We start from the raw sequence: 17180 nt of genomic DNA on the forward strand, positions 1-17180 counted from the left end.
GGACCACATACAACAGCTTGTTAACTGCTCCTTAATCCTTTAATTCCACTACTTCTTTATTTATTTTTATTTTATTTTATTTTACATTTGTTTACTGGGAAAGTCCGACTGGATACAGGTCCATTTTCAGTGGAGGTCCGGGGAGAAAAGCTCCAAAATACAATACAATACATGAGAGAATTATAAGCATACGTATAAGCATACAGTGAAGTAGAGATTAACAAACTCTTGAGGTAGGCAAGTCGTAAAGTACATAAGTCAACATTGAAACTGCACTTGATTTTTTTTTTGCATAAACATAAATAGCAGTTTAGACATAGATGATATGAAGGATAAAAGCACGCTGGTAATAATGTTTATTACAATAAGATCTTTGGTTGAGGCAACAGGTAATGTTTGCCAGTATTATAGAAGGCAGATATTAGTTCTGTAAAGTAAATATCAACAGATTAACAAACTTTCCAGGGGAAAACTGTTGATTCTTAGCAGAATACTTACAACAGTGCATTGGTATGGATTAACCTGGTGAGTAGCATGAGCAAAGCCAATTGTTTAAATAGTGGGTTTTCAGGAGTTTTTTAAATTGAATAGTAGAAGTAGTAGAAGTTATGAGGCTTGGTAGTGAATTCCAGATTCTGGCAATAGTGCAGGCAAAGCGAGATTTACCAGCATCATTTTTATATTTGATGACATTTATGAGGTTCTGGTTACTAGATCTTAAGGCTCTAGTGGTAGTGTGGGGCTGAATTAGATGCTGGAGTGCTGGCGTTTTATCAGGAAGGTAGTACTTGTGTGCTACTGAGAGTTGATTGAGTAGCAGTAGATGAGGCAGCTCCAGTTAGTTGAGCTGCTTAAGGGAAAGACAGTGATGGGACCTATGTGAGGCTTCAGTAGCAAACTTGGCAATCTTGTTATAACAAGATTTGATTTTGTTTAGATCGGTCTGGCGGAGATTACTCAAGATACTGGAGGCATAGAGGAGGATGGATAAGAGATGAGTCATTGCAATACTGACTTTGGTATGTTTAGTGATAAACTGTTTGTTCCTATAGAGGAGCCCAAGCTTTTTATTTACTTTTTTGATGGTTTGTGCTATGTGGATGTCAAATTTCAGGTGATTGTCAATTTCTACATCTAGCAGTTTAGTGTGTGTGTGGTTGGAGTGATTTGAATATTATCTTTGGAGTTTATGGTAAAATTATTGCTTAGAGGAAGAGATCTAACAGGGCTGAAAAGATTTAGTTTTTTTTGGGGGAGATTAAGAATAAGTTTGATGTTAGTGAACCATGTTTCGGCTAGAGTAAAGTTATTTTGGGATAGGGTTTGCAGTTCATTTAAGGTGGGGGTGGCACATATAATGGTGGTGTCATCTGTGTATTGTACTACTGAGGCAGTGAGTGAGGATGAAGAGATCTGGTTGGTAAATAGAACAGCAATGGGCTGAGGATGGACCCTTGGCGGACTCCTACGGATACTGGTAATAGGGGGGACAATTGGTCTTGCCATAGAACTGCTTGCTGATGGCCTGATAAGTAGCTTATTGAACCATAATATGGAGGAGGAGCTTAAGTTTAGGGTAGATAGAGTTTCAAGGAGCATACTGTGGTTTACAATGTCAACGTTTTTTGATAAGTCTAAGAATATGGAAGATATGAATAGACCCTTGTTTCTATGGTGGTTAACTATGTTGGTAAACAATAGTAGTGCTGTGGTGGTGCTATGGGAAGGTCTAATGCCATGTTGAGATTTGGAAAGTAGGTTGTTTTTTAGGAGGTACTGCATTAGTTGAGAATGAACAACTCTTTTTTAATATTTTGGATAAAGGTGATAGAATTGCGACTGGGCGATAGTTGGTGAGCTGTAAGGAGTTACCTCTTTTGTGTTGTGGAATAATACGTGATGTTTTCCATGAGGTAGGTGCCTTGCATTCTGATAGTGACCTATTTATGAGAATAGACACAAGATAGGCTATAGCCTCTGCCGATATCTGAAGGAAATCTGCTGGTAGGCTATCAGTTGCTAGTGTGGTTGGTTTAAGTTTCCCAAGGAGTTTAGAAATTACTTTAGTGAGCACTGGGTGCAGGGAAAAGCTGGAGGTATTGTTTTGTGTATTGGGGTGGGTTAGGGTAGCTATTGGTATGGGACTACTAGTACTATTCTGGGCACTGGCAAGTTTTTGGACTGTTTCGGTAAAGTGTTAAATTGTGTGGGAATGTTATCGTGGCTGTTTAGTAACACAGGGGTTAGAGTAGTGGATTTTCCTGGGTGCAGTATACCATTTATTGTGGCCCAGAATTTTTGAGGGTTGTGAGAATGTTTTTATAGTAATTAGTTTTATCAACTTGTTTTTTGTTTTTTTCGCGGAGTTACAGATAGTTTTGTCTCCGAGTAGTGGTTTTGTTTCTAAAAATTGTATCCAGGCCTTGTCCCTTTCTTTCATTGTAGTTTTAGTATCTTTTGTTAACCATGGGGCTTAGTTAGTTTTTATTCTTATGGTTCGGGAGGGTGCATGACAGTTTAAGATTTTTAGGAAGGTTGAGTTAAAGTACTGCACAGCTTTGTCTAGAGATAGTTGTTTTAGGGGAATCCAGTTACGGCATTTTATTGCATGATGAAGTCAGTAGTGCTAAAGGTCTTTTTATTACATACTACTCTGAGGATGGGTTGGCTGCTGTAGTGGGATCTGTTCCTAATTAGGTAGGTTGATTGATGGTCACTTAGGCTATCAGGAAGACAGCCAGATTGCTGTGTGAGAGTGGGGTCAGATAACAGAATCCTGTCTAAGATGGACTGGCGTTTGGATGTTTTGTCAATTCTAGTGGGGATAGATATCATTTGGGTAAACCCATGGAGGTTAATGTAGGTAGAGGGATTGTGGCTGGAGCAGTTAAGCCAGTCAATATTAAAGTCACCTAGTAGTATGGTTTCCTGTGGAAGGGAGTTTGAGATCCAGTTTAGCAGACTTTCCATTATAGTAATGTTATTGCCTGGTGGAATATAGCCACCTGCAATAATTACATGGTTGTTAGAGTTTAGTTTTAATTTGGCAAGGATAAGGTCTACATATTTGACTTCTTGGATATTACAATCAAATTGTTCTATGGTGAGATGATTTTGGAATAATATTGCTACACCTCCTCCCTTTTTCTGTATTCTATCTCTACATATAATATTGTAGCCAGGGGCTGTGATCTCATTATTGTGGTGCTCTGGTTTAAGCCATGTTTCAGTTAACGCAATGATATCTGGTTTGTATAAAGCTAGTAGGGCATGAAGGTTCTGAATTTTAAGTATACTTCTCACATTTATGTTAGAGGAGAGATGAGGTAGGTTTGTGGTATAGAGGATTTAGCTGATTTGAGTTTGTGTTGGTTGATATAATGGGTCCTGGATTAGGGTGTATGTCGCCACAGCAAGTGAGTTTTTGGAGTAGGTGTAGATAGTTTAGTTAGTTTGTGTAATATTTTAGTTTGTATTTGAGAAGAGTGAGGGTTAGTTTTGACTGTCAGCTTATTGTGCAAGTAAGAGAAGGATTGGGAGGAGGTAAGGCTGCATGGCAATATAGGGAAGTTTTTTAGTTGTATGGGATTGGCTATGGATTTTGTCTGCCATGGGGGTGGGGTGCTGATATGAAGTTGAATGTGGTAAGAGGAGAAGATGGAAAGCAGGAGTAGAGTGGAGATTGTTAATGGGTAGAATAATACTTTTAGTCATTGGGTTTGTTGTGTGGAGTACATCTTGTTTAGTTTCAGAAAGAGTGGGGTGTGTATAAGGGTAATATCTACAAATGTATGGGTTGGGGATTTTATTAAGGGGGTAGTATTAAGGGTGTGGTGGAGTGTGTTGCTATGGTGGATGATAGGTGTGAAGGAGAGTGTGGCCTATAACTATAAGTTTAAGTGATGTGAGGTTGGGTGGGGATGGGGGTAGGGTAGGGGAGCGAAGTGAGCATGAGCGTTAGCGAGGGCAAACGGAGCGGGGCTACACCATCCTGGAGGTGCCGCAGTTGTACAAATAAAACAATCAGAGAGAATGTTAGCTAATACTTCTGAGACCAAGAACAACATATGAAAAAATGTATGTAATATATATATATATATATATATATATATATATATATATATATATATGTGTGTCTGTGTGTGTGTAAAATATAGGGGTTCAGAGGTTATGCGTCCCCTGCACAAAATGCTGTTTTGCTGTTTTTTTGCTTTGTTTTATTTGTTTGGGCTCTTGAATGGCTGACTTTATGAAGCTGACTTCATAAACAGGAGAGTTTTTACCGTTTGACGTTATAAATGTAATCATGGGTAGTGTTTTGACATATCTACACTTTTCAGATACAAGGTGAACTAGAATGCAAAAATATTAAGTTATAGTTATAAATATGAAATGAAAATGACTGGCTACATTCCGGGGCAGTTCAGGTTGATTTCCTGAAACTGCACTGAAAAACATTGGCGTGAAAACTGTGTCATTTACAAAAGAAGTGATCAATACGGTATTTAAAATGATTATTTTTTTTGTATGAACAGGGACCCCCTCCCATATCCCATACCCCCTGTACCCGTAAACCTTAATTATTAACTCATTAACTCTGTGGTCACCTCACCTCTGGCAAAAGGAAAGACTGACCACAGCAACCTCATTTGAGGGATGTGTATTTTGACCGAGTGCATACTGCTGAGCGCTGTGTCAGTGTACTTCTAACCTGCTTCATGTCACAGTCTCATTGTGCCATTATGATACCTCTTCTCAGAAAAGCACTGTGTACAAAGGTCTTGCTATAGAACTGACAGGTAGCTACAAGACAAATTATTCCCATGTTGTGTTTCTGAGTAAAATTACTTTGCCACAAGACATCTGTCCAGTTGTGTATAACCTAACATTAGCTGGAAAAAAAAAAGACTTGAAAGAAAGTCATCAGTGTTTTTCCTCTTTGGCTGATATATAAGTCAGGTTACTCCTATATGAAATAAACATTTTTTCTCTAATAATTATAATCCTGCATACATTTAAAGTCAAGCTATCAATTCAGCAGCGCTTGGCAGACCTAACTAAAATCTGCATATCTGCTGCTCTGTCAGCTTAGTTCTTGGGCCTGTCTGACATCTGGGTGTGGGGGTGGGGAGACAATTCACTGAACTATTTCCTTTTAAAGCTCCTGCTCCTCACCCCTCCCAAGTTAATAACAGCTGTGCTGAACCATTGAAATAAAAAATGGAGGAAGTCAAAGAAGCAGGGAGATTGTGGCAGCATGCCAATATGGCTGCAGGTGCTGTTAGGAGGAAGCTGTGTGTATTTAGATCTCAGGTCAGTTTCTTGCTTGACCTCATCTTACCTAAGACTCAGCAAAGTCTTCAAAGCCGGATGACTTTTCTACCAAGTTGTTAGAAATCTCTTGTAATAGGGCCCTTGGGGTCACGGTCCTTTTCAGTGCTGTACAAGATTTGCTGAGATAAGCCATAATTTTGTAACTCCATTGGGGATTTTGATTTTAGTGGAAATCCTCTTAAAGATCTAACTTAAAAGTATTTACAGCTAAACGGGCTTTGAATCCACAGGGAAAACATTTAACCACATCAACTGTTAGAATCATTTAGCTTATATTTCACATATCAACTTACACAACTTTTTATAAGATGCCAGCCTCACAAAACCTCTGAAGCCAGTAAGACATGCTGTCAAAAGTGACATTTCAGTCCTCAGTCCATGACGTCATGGCTAGTTGCTACAGAAACTGCTCAGTACTCTCAAGAAAAGATTAAGCTGTCACTAACCTGTAGCCATTTAGAGTATATAAACATTCAGCGGGGAAAGACTGATTATCACAAAACAATGTCAGAGAGTGAGTTAAAATGCAAGATGCAATTAAACTGGAAGTAGCATGCTAATACTCTTTGCTCAGGGCATCTTAAAAATGTTTAAATCCTTTTTCTCTCATCCTTCTTGACTTATACTACAGACAGCTGTCAGGACTGCTGTACTGTGATAATTTTCTAATAATAATAATATATATATATATATATATATATATATATATATATATATATATATATATATATATATATATCATACCACAATTGACTTTCCAAAATAAAGTGATTAAAATGAGTTTTGTTTACTTTAGTTATTATTTTCTCTGATAACTGGAAAACCCTTTTAGGTGTAACCCTGGTGAGATTTTGGTCTGACTAAGCTCACCCAGCACAAAATAAGGCATCATGAGACTGTCCCCGGATGTCCAGATCTAGCTCATATACACCTTAATGTGCCCACCAATTTTTGTTGTCTAACTACTTATGATGCACTTCCTTATAATGCAGACAGACAAATAGGTTCATAGGTAGTAGGCTTGCAGTCCTGGGGACCATTGAGGAGCCTAGCCCAAATTTCCAAGTGCCCCAAAGCACTAACTAGTACATTCACGACAGCTCCACATCCTTAACCCTCTGTACACACACACACACACACACACACACACACACACACACACACACACACACACACACACACACACACACACACACACATTTCCAGTTTGAATATGCTGCATTTTTCAGAACAACGTGAAACAACTTCTACCCTGCATGCTGTTTTATGTAGACCAAAGCTCCTGGATTATTCCTCTGTAAAGTAACACATCTCATTACTATGCTGACAGACAGGATGCAAAGACATTTGCTGTTTGGCTTATAACAGCAAGGGCAGTACCTGTATATTTCCTGTCCTTCAGCCAAGAAAATCCACTGACCAATGGGCTTGTACAGGAATACATGTCTTTTCAGAAGGTTATGCTACTACAGATGTGATTACCTGTCAAAAAATCCTGATGATGGCATCACTTCATATTTGAATAAGGACACGCTGATGAGCAGCATGGCGTTGGTAAACACTGTCACATCAAACTTGCTATCAGTAAGGTAGGTGGACTATGTTTCAGCAGTATTTTCACCCTCTAGTAGTACTAGTAAGGCAGAATTAACATAATGGAGTATTGTCATTTCACATCCTACTAGTGGTTTTACATTTAATAATTTCAGTATATGGAAAAAATAACATAAAAATTCAGATCAACATTAATTTTGCCACATGTTCTCTTAAAAGTCCTGATAGCACTGTCATCTCTCCCTTTGACTTGTTTCATTTACAGTTCCACACCTTTAAAGGTGGAAAATATTAACTGAGATTACCACTGCAGTGTTAAATCATGTCAGGGTTTGGTGAAAATGTGAGGGAAAAAAAGTAAAACCATCCTGCCCTAAAGCATGTAGATAAAAAATCCTTGCTTGGGTATGCGAAAGTAATACAATAACTTCATAACGTGGATAAGGTATGAGGAATAATGCAAAGCTGGGTGCCTTTGATAGATAAAGAAGTATAATTACTTTACTTTTTTCTACATAAGTTCATTCAGTATTTGAAATGCAGCACTTAAGGCAAAACCATAACAAAGGTTATGAATATATATATATATATATATATATATATATATATATATATATATATATATATATATATATATATATGTGTGTGTGTATATATATATATATATATATATATATATATATATATGTATAAACATGCAAAATAATATAGCATACCTGTCATCATCTTCAGCCAGTAATACCTTCTCAAAGTGCAGATGTAACCTTTGGCCCTCTGGAGCTTCAAGCAGCCAGTGACATGTCAAGTTATTGCTGTAGTTGCCAGGGAAACCAGGAGATATGATTCGGCCAAGAGTCGCATTTCTGATTACTCCACCACAGGAAGCTAGATTTTGAAACAAAGAGGGGAAAAGGAAATTAAAAATATAGGAGATGCTATAGACTCCCTTGTGTGGATTTCTTAAACAGTAACTTACTAGCCAGTGACTTTTTCTGACATTCCATAGGGTCAGTTCTCTTTCATGAGTTTATGTTTATTATGAAGATATGTATATTCATTATACATATTTTTGTGAGTACTGCTTGAACAGTAATACTGTGTAGCAGAGGTGCTCTCTTGTTTTGTCAGCTGTAAAAAATGTAACAGCCGACCACCCAACACACACACACACACACACACACACACACACACACACACACACACACACACACACACACACAGACACACACACACACACACACACACACACACACACACACACACACACACACACACACACACACACACACAGATTTTTTTTACAGTCCTAGGTCTATAACACTACTTGGATGCAAAGATTTTTTTTACAGTCCTGAGTCTATGTCCTTTCTCTAAACATGCACACATAAATTAAAAAAAAAGTTTTAAGTGTCATGCTCTGATGCAGACATTCAACCATACTGATGACATTTTTTCAACATTGCAGAGGTTGAAGTCTACACTGTATGCTGTCTTACATCATGCTGTGCACTAGAATTCCCAAGATGCAGTCCTACTGTCCCAGGTGAGGGAGTAGGGTCTTTTGCATGGAAAGGATGTGGCAGCACTCTTATTCCACAGCAGCTTCTAAAACCACAGATAATCACCAGGGTAAGGCATGCTGTGGAAAGGACAAACATCATGAAGATATCAAGGGCTGTGTGAGACAGAGGCAATCTAAAATAAAAAAATGAATCCAAGCCACCCCACTAACTGTATACATCAACTGCTGGTAACCCAGAGTTGGCAGTAAGTGAAGATTCATCCTGATAGGGCTTCTGTGGTGAGTTAACACACCTCTGACTAAGAATGCATTACTGCTTCTGGAAGCAGTAACTTTTGTGGCTAGAAAATAAGATTTTAGCAAATGCATAAGGCAGCTTTAGGAATGACGTAGTATCAAACATTGATATTTCTGAATAGCTAGCTAAATGCCACCACTTAACTACTTTGGCTTGCTTAACACCCCTCTAGGTTAATCATGATTCCTTCAATATTTATTTATTTATTTATTTACAGTTTGTTAATCAGGTAAGTTGATTGGTTTGAGGACCCTTTTCAGCCATGACATGGCTCACATAGGCAAGAAATATATCTATTCTATATCAAAGAATATATCATGGACAGAGGTAAGTCAAAAACAAAACAAGATAGCTGGGTGCACAAGACCCAGGATAAAAAAGTGTCCAATCCTGGCAGGCACACTGGTGCCAGGACTGGAACAAATGATGGTGTAGAATCCTCAAAATATGGAAACATTCCTACAGTGGGACCAGGCCAAGTCCAGGGGGAGGATGCCCCCCCCCCCCACCGTTGTAGAAGGAAGCAGCAGTCCACAAAAAATCACAAAAATCGACTGGCCAAAGAAGAGCCATAAAGATAATAGAGTGAACTATTCAGGATAAGAAGGAAATTATGTATTGTTACCATTATGGAAAAAACCCAGAATTTCCAGACACAGGATACACCAGATATACAAAATGATTAAGAGAGAAATTAAAGGAAAGAAAAGTACTTTCGCAGGAAAAACTCTCAGAAGCTTCAAATAAAAATTTGCGTTCATTAATACAACAGATTTTTGAAAAAAAGGTACAGAGATCAAGAAACTTTGATCTGTTTGGAAAAAGAAGCATTTGAGGGAGTGCAAAAATATAAACAACAAAACCTAGAGATATTTGAAAAATATAAAAAAGAATTATGGACATGGGAAAGAAAGAGATTTGATATGGTGCAATATTTATGCGCAGGAGAAAGCCAAGTTTACTAATATAGAGATGGCAGCCCCAAAGATATTCAAAGAGAAATACAGGCAAAGGCTTCCAGATATGGAAGATTTCACAATAGAAAATTAATATCACAAAGATGGAATGTGGAAAAGAAGATTAGTAAAGCAGAAGTTAAAGAAATAGAAGTTGAAGATATGGAGTGCCTGAGACGTGAAGGATACTGTAGAAGGTCTAACACATATTACATCAAAGCATGATGGATTGAGTCCCCAGAATAAGGAAAAGCAAGAAGATCAGGAGACATTTGAAGAAGAAATATGGACATGGGAAAGGAAAAGAGATTTAATATGGTGTAATATTTATGCAAAGGAGAAAGCAAAATTAACCAGTACAAAGAGTAGCACCAAAGATATTTGAAGAGAAATACAGGCAAAGGAATCCAGATATGGAAAATTTTAGAATACAAAAAATAAGAAGACTAAGATGATATAGTAAGATCAATGAAAGAAATAGACTGCAGAAGGTCAATAATACCCAAAAAGTAAGAAGTCTGATAAAACCAATGAATGCAGTAATTAGGACTGCCCATAGAGATTCATGTGATATAACAGAAGTAAACAGGATATATTACTGTGCAGCTAAATTAATAACTGATAAAGTTAATTCACAAGGACACATAGTAGTGAGTGAAAGGAAGGGGAGAAATTGAATACCATCATGGAAGTATCGAATCGGGAAAACTATAAAGCAATTAAAACAAGAAGTGTCACTGTTAGAAGAGTATAGAAGAGAGAAGAGATCAACAAAAATACTAAGATAGAGAGATGTGATAAAAGCAGTGCGCAGTATTAGAACAGACCAGGATTTATCACACACTATCACAAATAAAAACTAAAAATTTCAGTACAGGCGGAAAAACTTAGAAGATAGACAGATAAATATAAGGCAAAGGTACAAAATAAGCAACTTATTGATGACCCAAAAAAGTTTTATAGAGAACTGGGAAATAAGGTAAAAGGAATTGAAAGGACGCCAAAAGTAAATACATTTTGGAGAAGTATCTATGAAGATCCTGTGGAACATAACAAAGATGCTAAATGGATAGAAGAAGTAAAAGAAAACATAAGGAGTTTAAAGGTACAGGATATGAAATAGGTTGAAGTAACAGCCAGAGAGATTGAAACAAAGTTTAAGAAAAGCCTTTAACTGGAAAACCCTAGGCCCAGATGCAGTACCAAACATTTGGTTAAAAGTATTAACATCTTTGCATGAGGATTTAGCCATGAGTAAGAACTATTTATATGCGCACCCCGAATAGACACCACACTGACTAACAACAGACAAAACAATGCTCTTACAAGTGAACCTGCAAGCTCCCCTAAAAATTATAGACCAATAACTTGCCTTCCGATGACATATAAACTATACATGGGAATTGACGCCAACAGAATTTATAGTCATTTAGAAGAAAACTCAATTATGGCAGTAGAACAAAAGGGCAATAAAAGAAAGTCATATGGAACAAAGGCTCATTTGTTGTTAAAAAAAGGTATAGTGGATACTGTAAAAAGGGGAAGAATCTAAGTATGGCATGGACTGACTACAATAAAGCATTTGATAGTATCCCATTCATGGATAAAAGAATGCTTAAAAATGTATAAGATACACCCTGCACTGATTAACTACATTACAGTAACCATGAAACAATGGCAGACCACTTTGCAATTAATCCATGATAAAGGACGGATTATTATCCCAGGGATAAAAATTCAAAGGGGGATGTTCCAGGGTGACTCTCTGTCACCGTTGCTATTCTGCCTTGCCATTAACCCATTAAGCTGTTTACTTAACAACGTAGGCCATGGTTACAATTTGGCTCCTAGAAAACAATAAAGTCTAATGACTTCCCATCTTCTCTTTGTCGATGATTTAAAACTGTATAGCTCATCAGATGAACTGAAAGCACAGCTGCAGGTTGTCAAAACTTTTTCAGATGATATTAGAATGTCATTTGGTCTTGATAAATTTGCAAAAGCAACCTTTAAAGCGGGAAAACTGTGGCACCAGGAAAACATCAGTTTGGGGCAAGAATGTGATATAAAAGAACTTGAGCAAGAGGGAGTGTATAAATATTTGGGAACTGATGAATGATCAGCAATGAAACATGAACAAATGTAAATAAATCTCAGTAAGGAATACTTTAGAAGATTTAAATTAATCCTGAGAACAGCATTGACATCTAGGAACAAGATCCACGCTATAAATCAAGTTGCTCTTCCTGTCCTAACTTACAGTTTTGGAGTGACTGGCCCCAAAAAGTGTTGGATAGATTAGATATTAAAACAAGAAGGATGCTTCATGCTCACCAAATGATTTATAAAAATCAGTGTATATCAAGATTATATACTCTCCGTTCTGAAGGAGGGATGGGCCTTCTTGAAACTGATTACATGTACAGATCTGCAATCGTGGGACTCCACACATATCTACTGACCTCACAAGATCCAAATGTAGTGAAAGTTTTGAAACATGAGGAGAATAAATCTAAGATGACTTCTTTGCTTAATTTAGCAGAAGCATATCAACATCATATTTGAGCTGTTTGGCTTCTGGTACATACCTACAACAACTGCATTACTAGCTGAGTTAAGTACAAACTTGCAGTGTTAAAGATTGTACTGCATTTTATTTTTCTGTCTATTTAATTGTTTAATTGAATATTGTGGTCTGTGTCTCTCTGTAGTTATTTATTTTTCTATTTAATTGTTTCATAGAATACTGTGGTCTCTCTCACTCTCTCTCTCTCTGCAGTACGTGGGGGCTATTGTGTTTCACTTCATTGATATTCAGTGTTAAACTCTTAGCCTACAGGGTTTCTCTGTTTTTTAAGTGTTAGTCACATATCTTTGAATATATTATTTCTCAATATCTGAGTTGTTTGGCTTCTGCTACATAACTACAATCAACTGCACTACTAGCTGAGTTAAGTACAAGTATTGTGGTCTGTGTCTCTCTGTAGTTATTTATTTTTCTAAGGTAATATATCCCAACAGGCTCAGACAGTCCCAAATGGTGAGGCAATTAGTTGAACACACAAAAACCCAGATGGAAGGTAGCTGGAATGCAGTCATCATTTTGTCCAACTATTATGACGACTGCATTCCAGCTACCTTCCATCTGGGTTTTATTTATTTTTCTATTTAATTGTTTCATAAAATACTGTGGTCTCTCTCTCTCTTTCTGCAGTTAGTTTCCCACCCTCCCTCCATGTTCTTGTTTTGGCATTAATCTTGGTGGCTTTGGAATTGCCCACCTCTCCTGTACATTTGTGTTTGAACACTCCTCTTGGGAGTGTTTGCTCACTCAACCGAGTATAGTGAGATCATATTTTGACTTCAGACACTCCTACCAGTCCCATCTGTTCAGCTCTATCCCAGCTCTATTCCAGTCTAGTGTCACTAGCTCATTCTACTTAATACAGACAGAACATTTGTGAAGGGCAAGCCACTTAGGTCCTTAATTTTGAATTATCTTCTGTTTCTTCTTTCTCCCTTTCCACTTTACAAAAAAAAAATCTAAGCTTGTTTCCTGCCTTTCCTGTAACTAGTCTAGTCCAGATACAGATTTGCTGTAACTAGGGCTGTTTGTAAGCTTCTGAGCCCCCAAAGCATTTCTGTGTTGGAGGGAAGCCTTCTAGCTTATCAGTGGGAGTGGTAAGCACTAGGCAGCCTATCTACCACAAGAGTGGTTTCTGACCCAGAAATTGTAGTTTATTCGCCATTTGGCAGTTTTTCCATCTCTTTCAACTTACTGGTTTAAAAGCCCACGTTTGCACTTGTTTCCCATCTTTCCTGTAACTAGTCTAGCCCAGATACAGATTTGCTGTATCCAGGACTGTTTTTAAGCTTCTGAGCCCCCCAAGCCTTTCTGTGTTGGAGGGAAGTCTTCTTGCTTATCAGTGGGAGTTGTAAGCACTAGGTAGCCTATCTACCATAAGATCCAGGTACAGATTCTTAGGTTTAGCTCTTGAATTTGCTTATTCGTGCTCAGCACTTCTTCAGAACTTGTTGTTAACACTAAATAAGCTACAAAATACTACAGTACTCAACCTTCCTCTTTACCTAGAGGAAAACAGTTTTTGTACTTACTTTCTTCACTTGCTCAGAGAAAAACAGCTCTTATACTCACTTTCCTCACTTGTGTAGAGGAAAGTAGTTTTTTATTCAGGCATGTCCAAGGGTCATCTCCCAGTGTTCTCTCCTGTCTATCTGATGAATCTGGGCATCTTGGGGCAATGTAACAATTGCCTCATGTACACAGACAACCCTCTCCTCCTACCACCCAACACCACAACCTGTGAGAGATGCACTTATCTAGCCAAACTGGAGGTAAAGCTCTCTCCAACCAAGACTGAACTTGACAGTCAAGAGGAGAAGGTAAACACTTGCACCACACCACACTCATTGCATAGTCCCACTAAACCTACACCACCAACATCTACACATAGAAACACAAAAACATTTGCAGAGGCTCTCAATAATAATCTGCTCAAGCAACAGAGACCTCCAAAGCAGAAACGCAAGCAACCTCCATCCCCCAATACAACCCAAATGACACATAGCCCACAGACTCAGTGTGCCAATAAACCACAGCCCATAAGGCAAAACAATGTACCCAACACACTAGTCATAGGTGACTCTATAGTCTGGCACACTGATGTCCCCCTCACCAGGCTAAACAAGGAGAAGGTTACTGTCAGCTGCCTGTCGGGTGCCAGGATCCGCCACATAACCCACGCACTCAGGTCACTCCACAAGTACAAATATGACTCTATCATTGTCCATGATGGCGTGAATGACCTGAGACATACCTCCCTGGACTACATGAAAAGAGACATGGAAGAGTTCTCCGATCTTGTAGCCCAGGCAGGTATGACCCTAGCCCTGAGTAGCATCCTGTCATCACCCAGAATGATACCGCAGTACAAGGACAAAATGATTGACTTCAACAATTGGCTAAGCTTCTGGTGTCATTCTAAGGGGATCCAGTATCTGTCTGCCTGGGACGACATGGTCAACAGATGATGAAGCTTTGCCAGAGATGGCCTGCACCTGTCGCCCCTGGGATTCTGGATACTGGCTCAGGGTCTTGCCACCCTTATAGTGCCTTTTTTAGGCAAGGTTCAAATGAGAAATTCACCACCATAACAGGAACAGGCAAGCAAAAACTGAGGGTAATGCTACTCAATGCTAGAAGTCTAAATCTCAAAATGCACTCACTCGAGGCACTCCTTAAAATGGAGAACATTGATGTCTGTGCAGTGACTGAGACCTGGTTCAAGGCTGTAGAGAGCACCCCTGCATTACCAGGCTATAACTCATACCACACTTTTTGGCCATCTTAACTGGACCGGAACACCAAAGGCGGATGTGTGTCCATATTCATTAAGGATATCCACACCTCCAGGCTAGTTGCGCAGCATAATGCATCCGAGGTTATCCAAGTGCAACTAACTCTGGGCAAAACTGCAATCCAAATTATAGCTAGCTACAGACCCCCCCACCATGCCCCAGGATTCCCACTCCTCTTTTCTTGATATACTGGAAAATATTAGGGTTCAACCAAACACCCTAATAATGGGCAATTTTAACTACCCCACCACTAACTGGGAAAACTATTCATGTACCAACTCCTTTGCTCAACGCTTTCTGGAATTCATAAATTCCAATGCCCTGGATCAACTTAACCACACCCCCACCAGGAGCAACAATATCCTAGACTTAGTCATTACCACATGACTTACATGAGTGCATGGACTGTGCTATCCCAAACAGAAACAAGACGTTATCCTCCAAAAAAAGGAAGCCAATATGGTGGTCCCCTGCCATAAACAAACTCTACAACAGAAGGAAGAAACTATTGCAAAAGAGAGAAAAATCCCATAAGTAGAGGAGCTCCCTGGTCAGCCTCAGTAAGAAGCTGAGATCCCTTATAAGATCCTCCAAAGCTAGCTATGAAAACAAACTTGCCACTGATTCTAAGTGCAACCACAAAGAATTCTATAGCTATGTCAAGAATCTCAATGGCAACACCCAGATCTGCTCTGAGTTACCACACAATGGCACGAGAATTACAGAACCAAATGATATTGCCAACATCCTGGCAGATAGGTTCAGTGCTAACTTTACCCCCCCCCCCCCTCACTCCCTAAAGGGCCCATATCTATAGAGGAAGATGCAGAGTCCCTGTAATCACATCTATGCAGGTAAAAGCTGCACTGTCTAAAACCAAAAACACAGCATCCATGGGACAGGACAACATCCCAGGCTGTGTTTTACACAAACTTCAGATCAAACTGGCTCCCCACCTAAGCACCATGTTCAATCATAGTCTCACATCAGGCTTTGTGGCCACTGAATGGCGCACAGCAATAGTTATCCCACTCCACAAAGGGGGAGCCACCACTCATCCTGGGAACTATCGCCCTATTAGCCTGACGAGCCTGGTAAGCAAGGCCATGGAACGTATCATCATGGAACTCATAAACAAAGACATTGGTAACATCCAAACTCTGGACCCCACCCAGTTCGGGTTTGTGAAAGGCAGATCATGCCTTCTGAACCTGATCGACTTCTTTGAGGCAGTCACCAAAGCCATAGATGAGGGTAAGGTGGTTCACACAGCCTATCTTAACCTCGCCAAGGCTTTTGACACCATCCCCCATTCTGAAATTATAGCTAAACTCACTAAACTAGGTATAAATCCCTACATCACAAAATGGGTTGCCAACTGGCTCACTGACAGAACCCACACTGTAAAAGTTGCAGACTCCAAATCCGACTTCAAACCAGTGACAAGTGGAGTACCACAGGGTTCAGTCCTGGGACCTCTCCTGTTTGTTATCTACTTCTCTGAAGTGCAGGTTAACACAGAAGGCCTCTGGCTAATGAAGTTTGCAGATGACTGCAAACTAGGAGCCATAGTTGAGTCCCCAAATGATGTGGACGTCCTACAGAAGGGCCTCACTGAGACAGATGCCTGGTGTCAGAGGCATGTCCTCAAGCTTAATGCCAAAAAGTGCATTGTCATCCCCTTTGGTAAAAACTCTGTACCCATGAACTACCACATAAACGGCAGTGTACTTAATGCCAAATGTGTGATAAGAGACCTTGTAACCCAGGTGGACAGTAGTCTCTACTTTGATAATCACATCGCCGCAGTAGTCAGGAAATCCTTCTATGTGGCACACCTCATCACAAAAGGGTTCTCATCCAGGAAAAAGAGGTCATTGTTCCCCTCTACTCAGCACTCATTAGACCCATTATAGAGTACAACGCCCCTTTTGGAATGTACCTCACAAGACATCTGCAGCAGCTGGAAAGGCCGCAGAAGTACCTCACAAAGAGGATTGCTGGCCTCAAACAGATGCCCTACACTGACCGTCTCAAAAAACTCCAGCTTTACTCTGTAGCATATCACCTACTCTGAGGAGATCTCTGCCTAACATATAAAGCTATGTTAAACCCAGAGCTGTTGGACATGCTACAC

The 17180-nt window shown here is 39.3% G+C and overlaps 1 protein-coding gene across 3 annotated transcripts in view; it reads right to left on the bottom strand.

The window, feature by feature from the left end:
* SEZ6 (seizure related 6 homolog) overlaps positions 1-17180 on the bottom strand; it is a 2840429-nt gene that overhangs the window by 487145 nt on the left and 2336104 nt on the right. For all 3 annotated transcript variants that reach the window (XM_044054437.1, XM_044054436.1, XM_044054435.1), the window contains exon 6: positions 7605-7773. In XM_044054437.1, the coding sequence (XP_043910372.1) occupies positions 7605-7773 (169 nt within the window). The remainder of the gene's footprint in view (positions 1-7604; positions 7774-17180) is intronic.

This window comes from Protopterus annectens, chromosome 13.part0 (assembly GCF_019279795.1).
Source record: "Protopterus annectens isolate FY-2018-M chromosome 13.part0, PAN1.0, whole genome shotgun sequence".
In the NCBI taxonomy this organism is placed as follows: Eukaryota; Metazoa; Chordata; order Ceratodontiformes; family Protopteridae; genus Protopterus; species Protopterus annectens.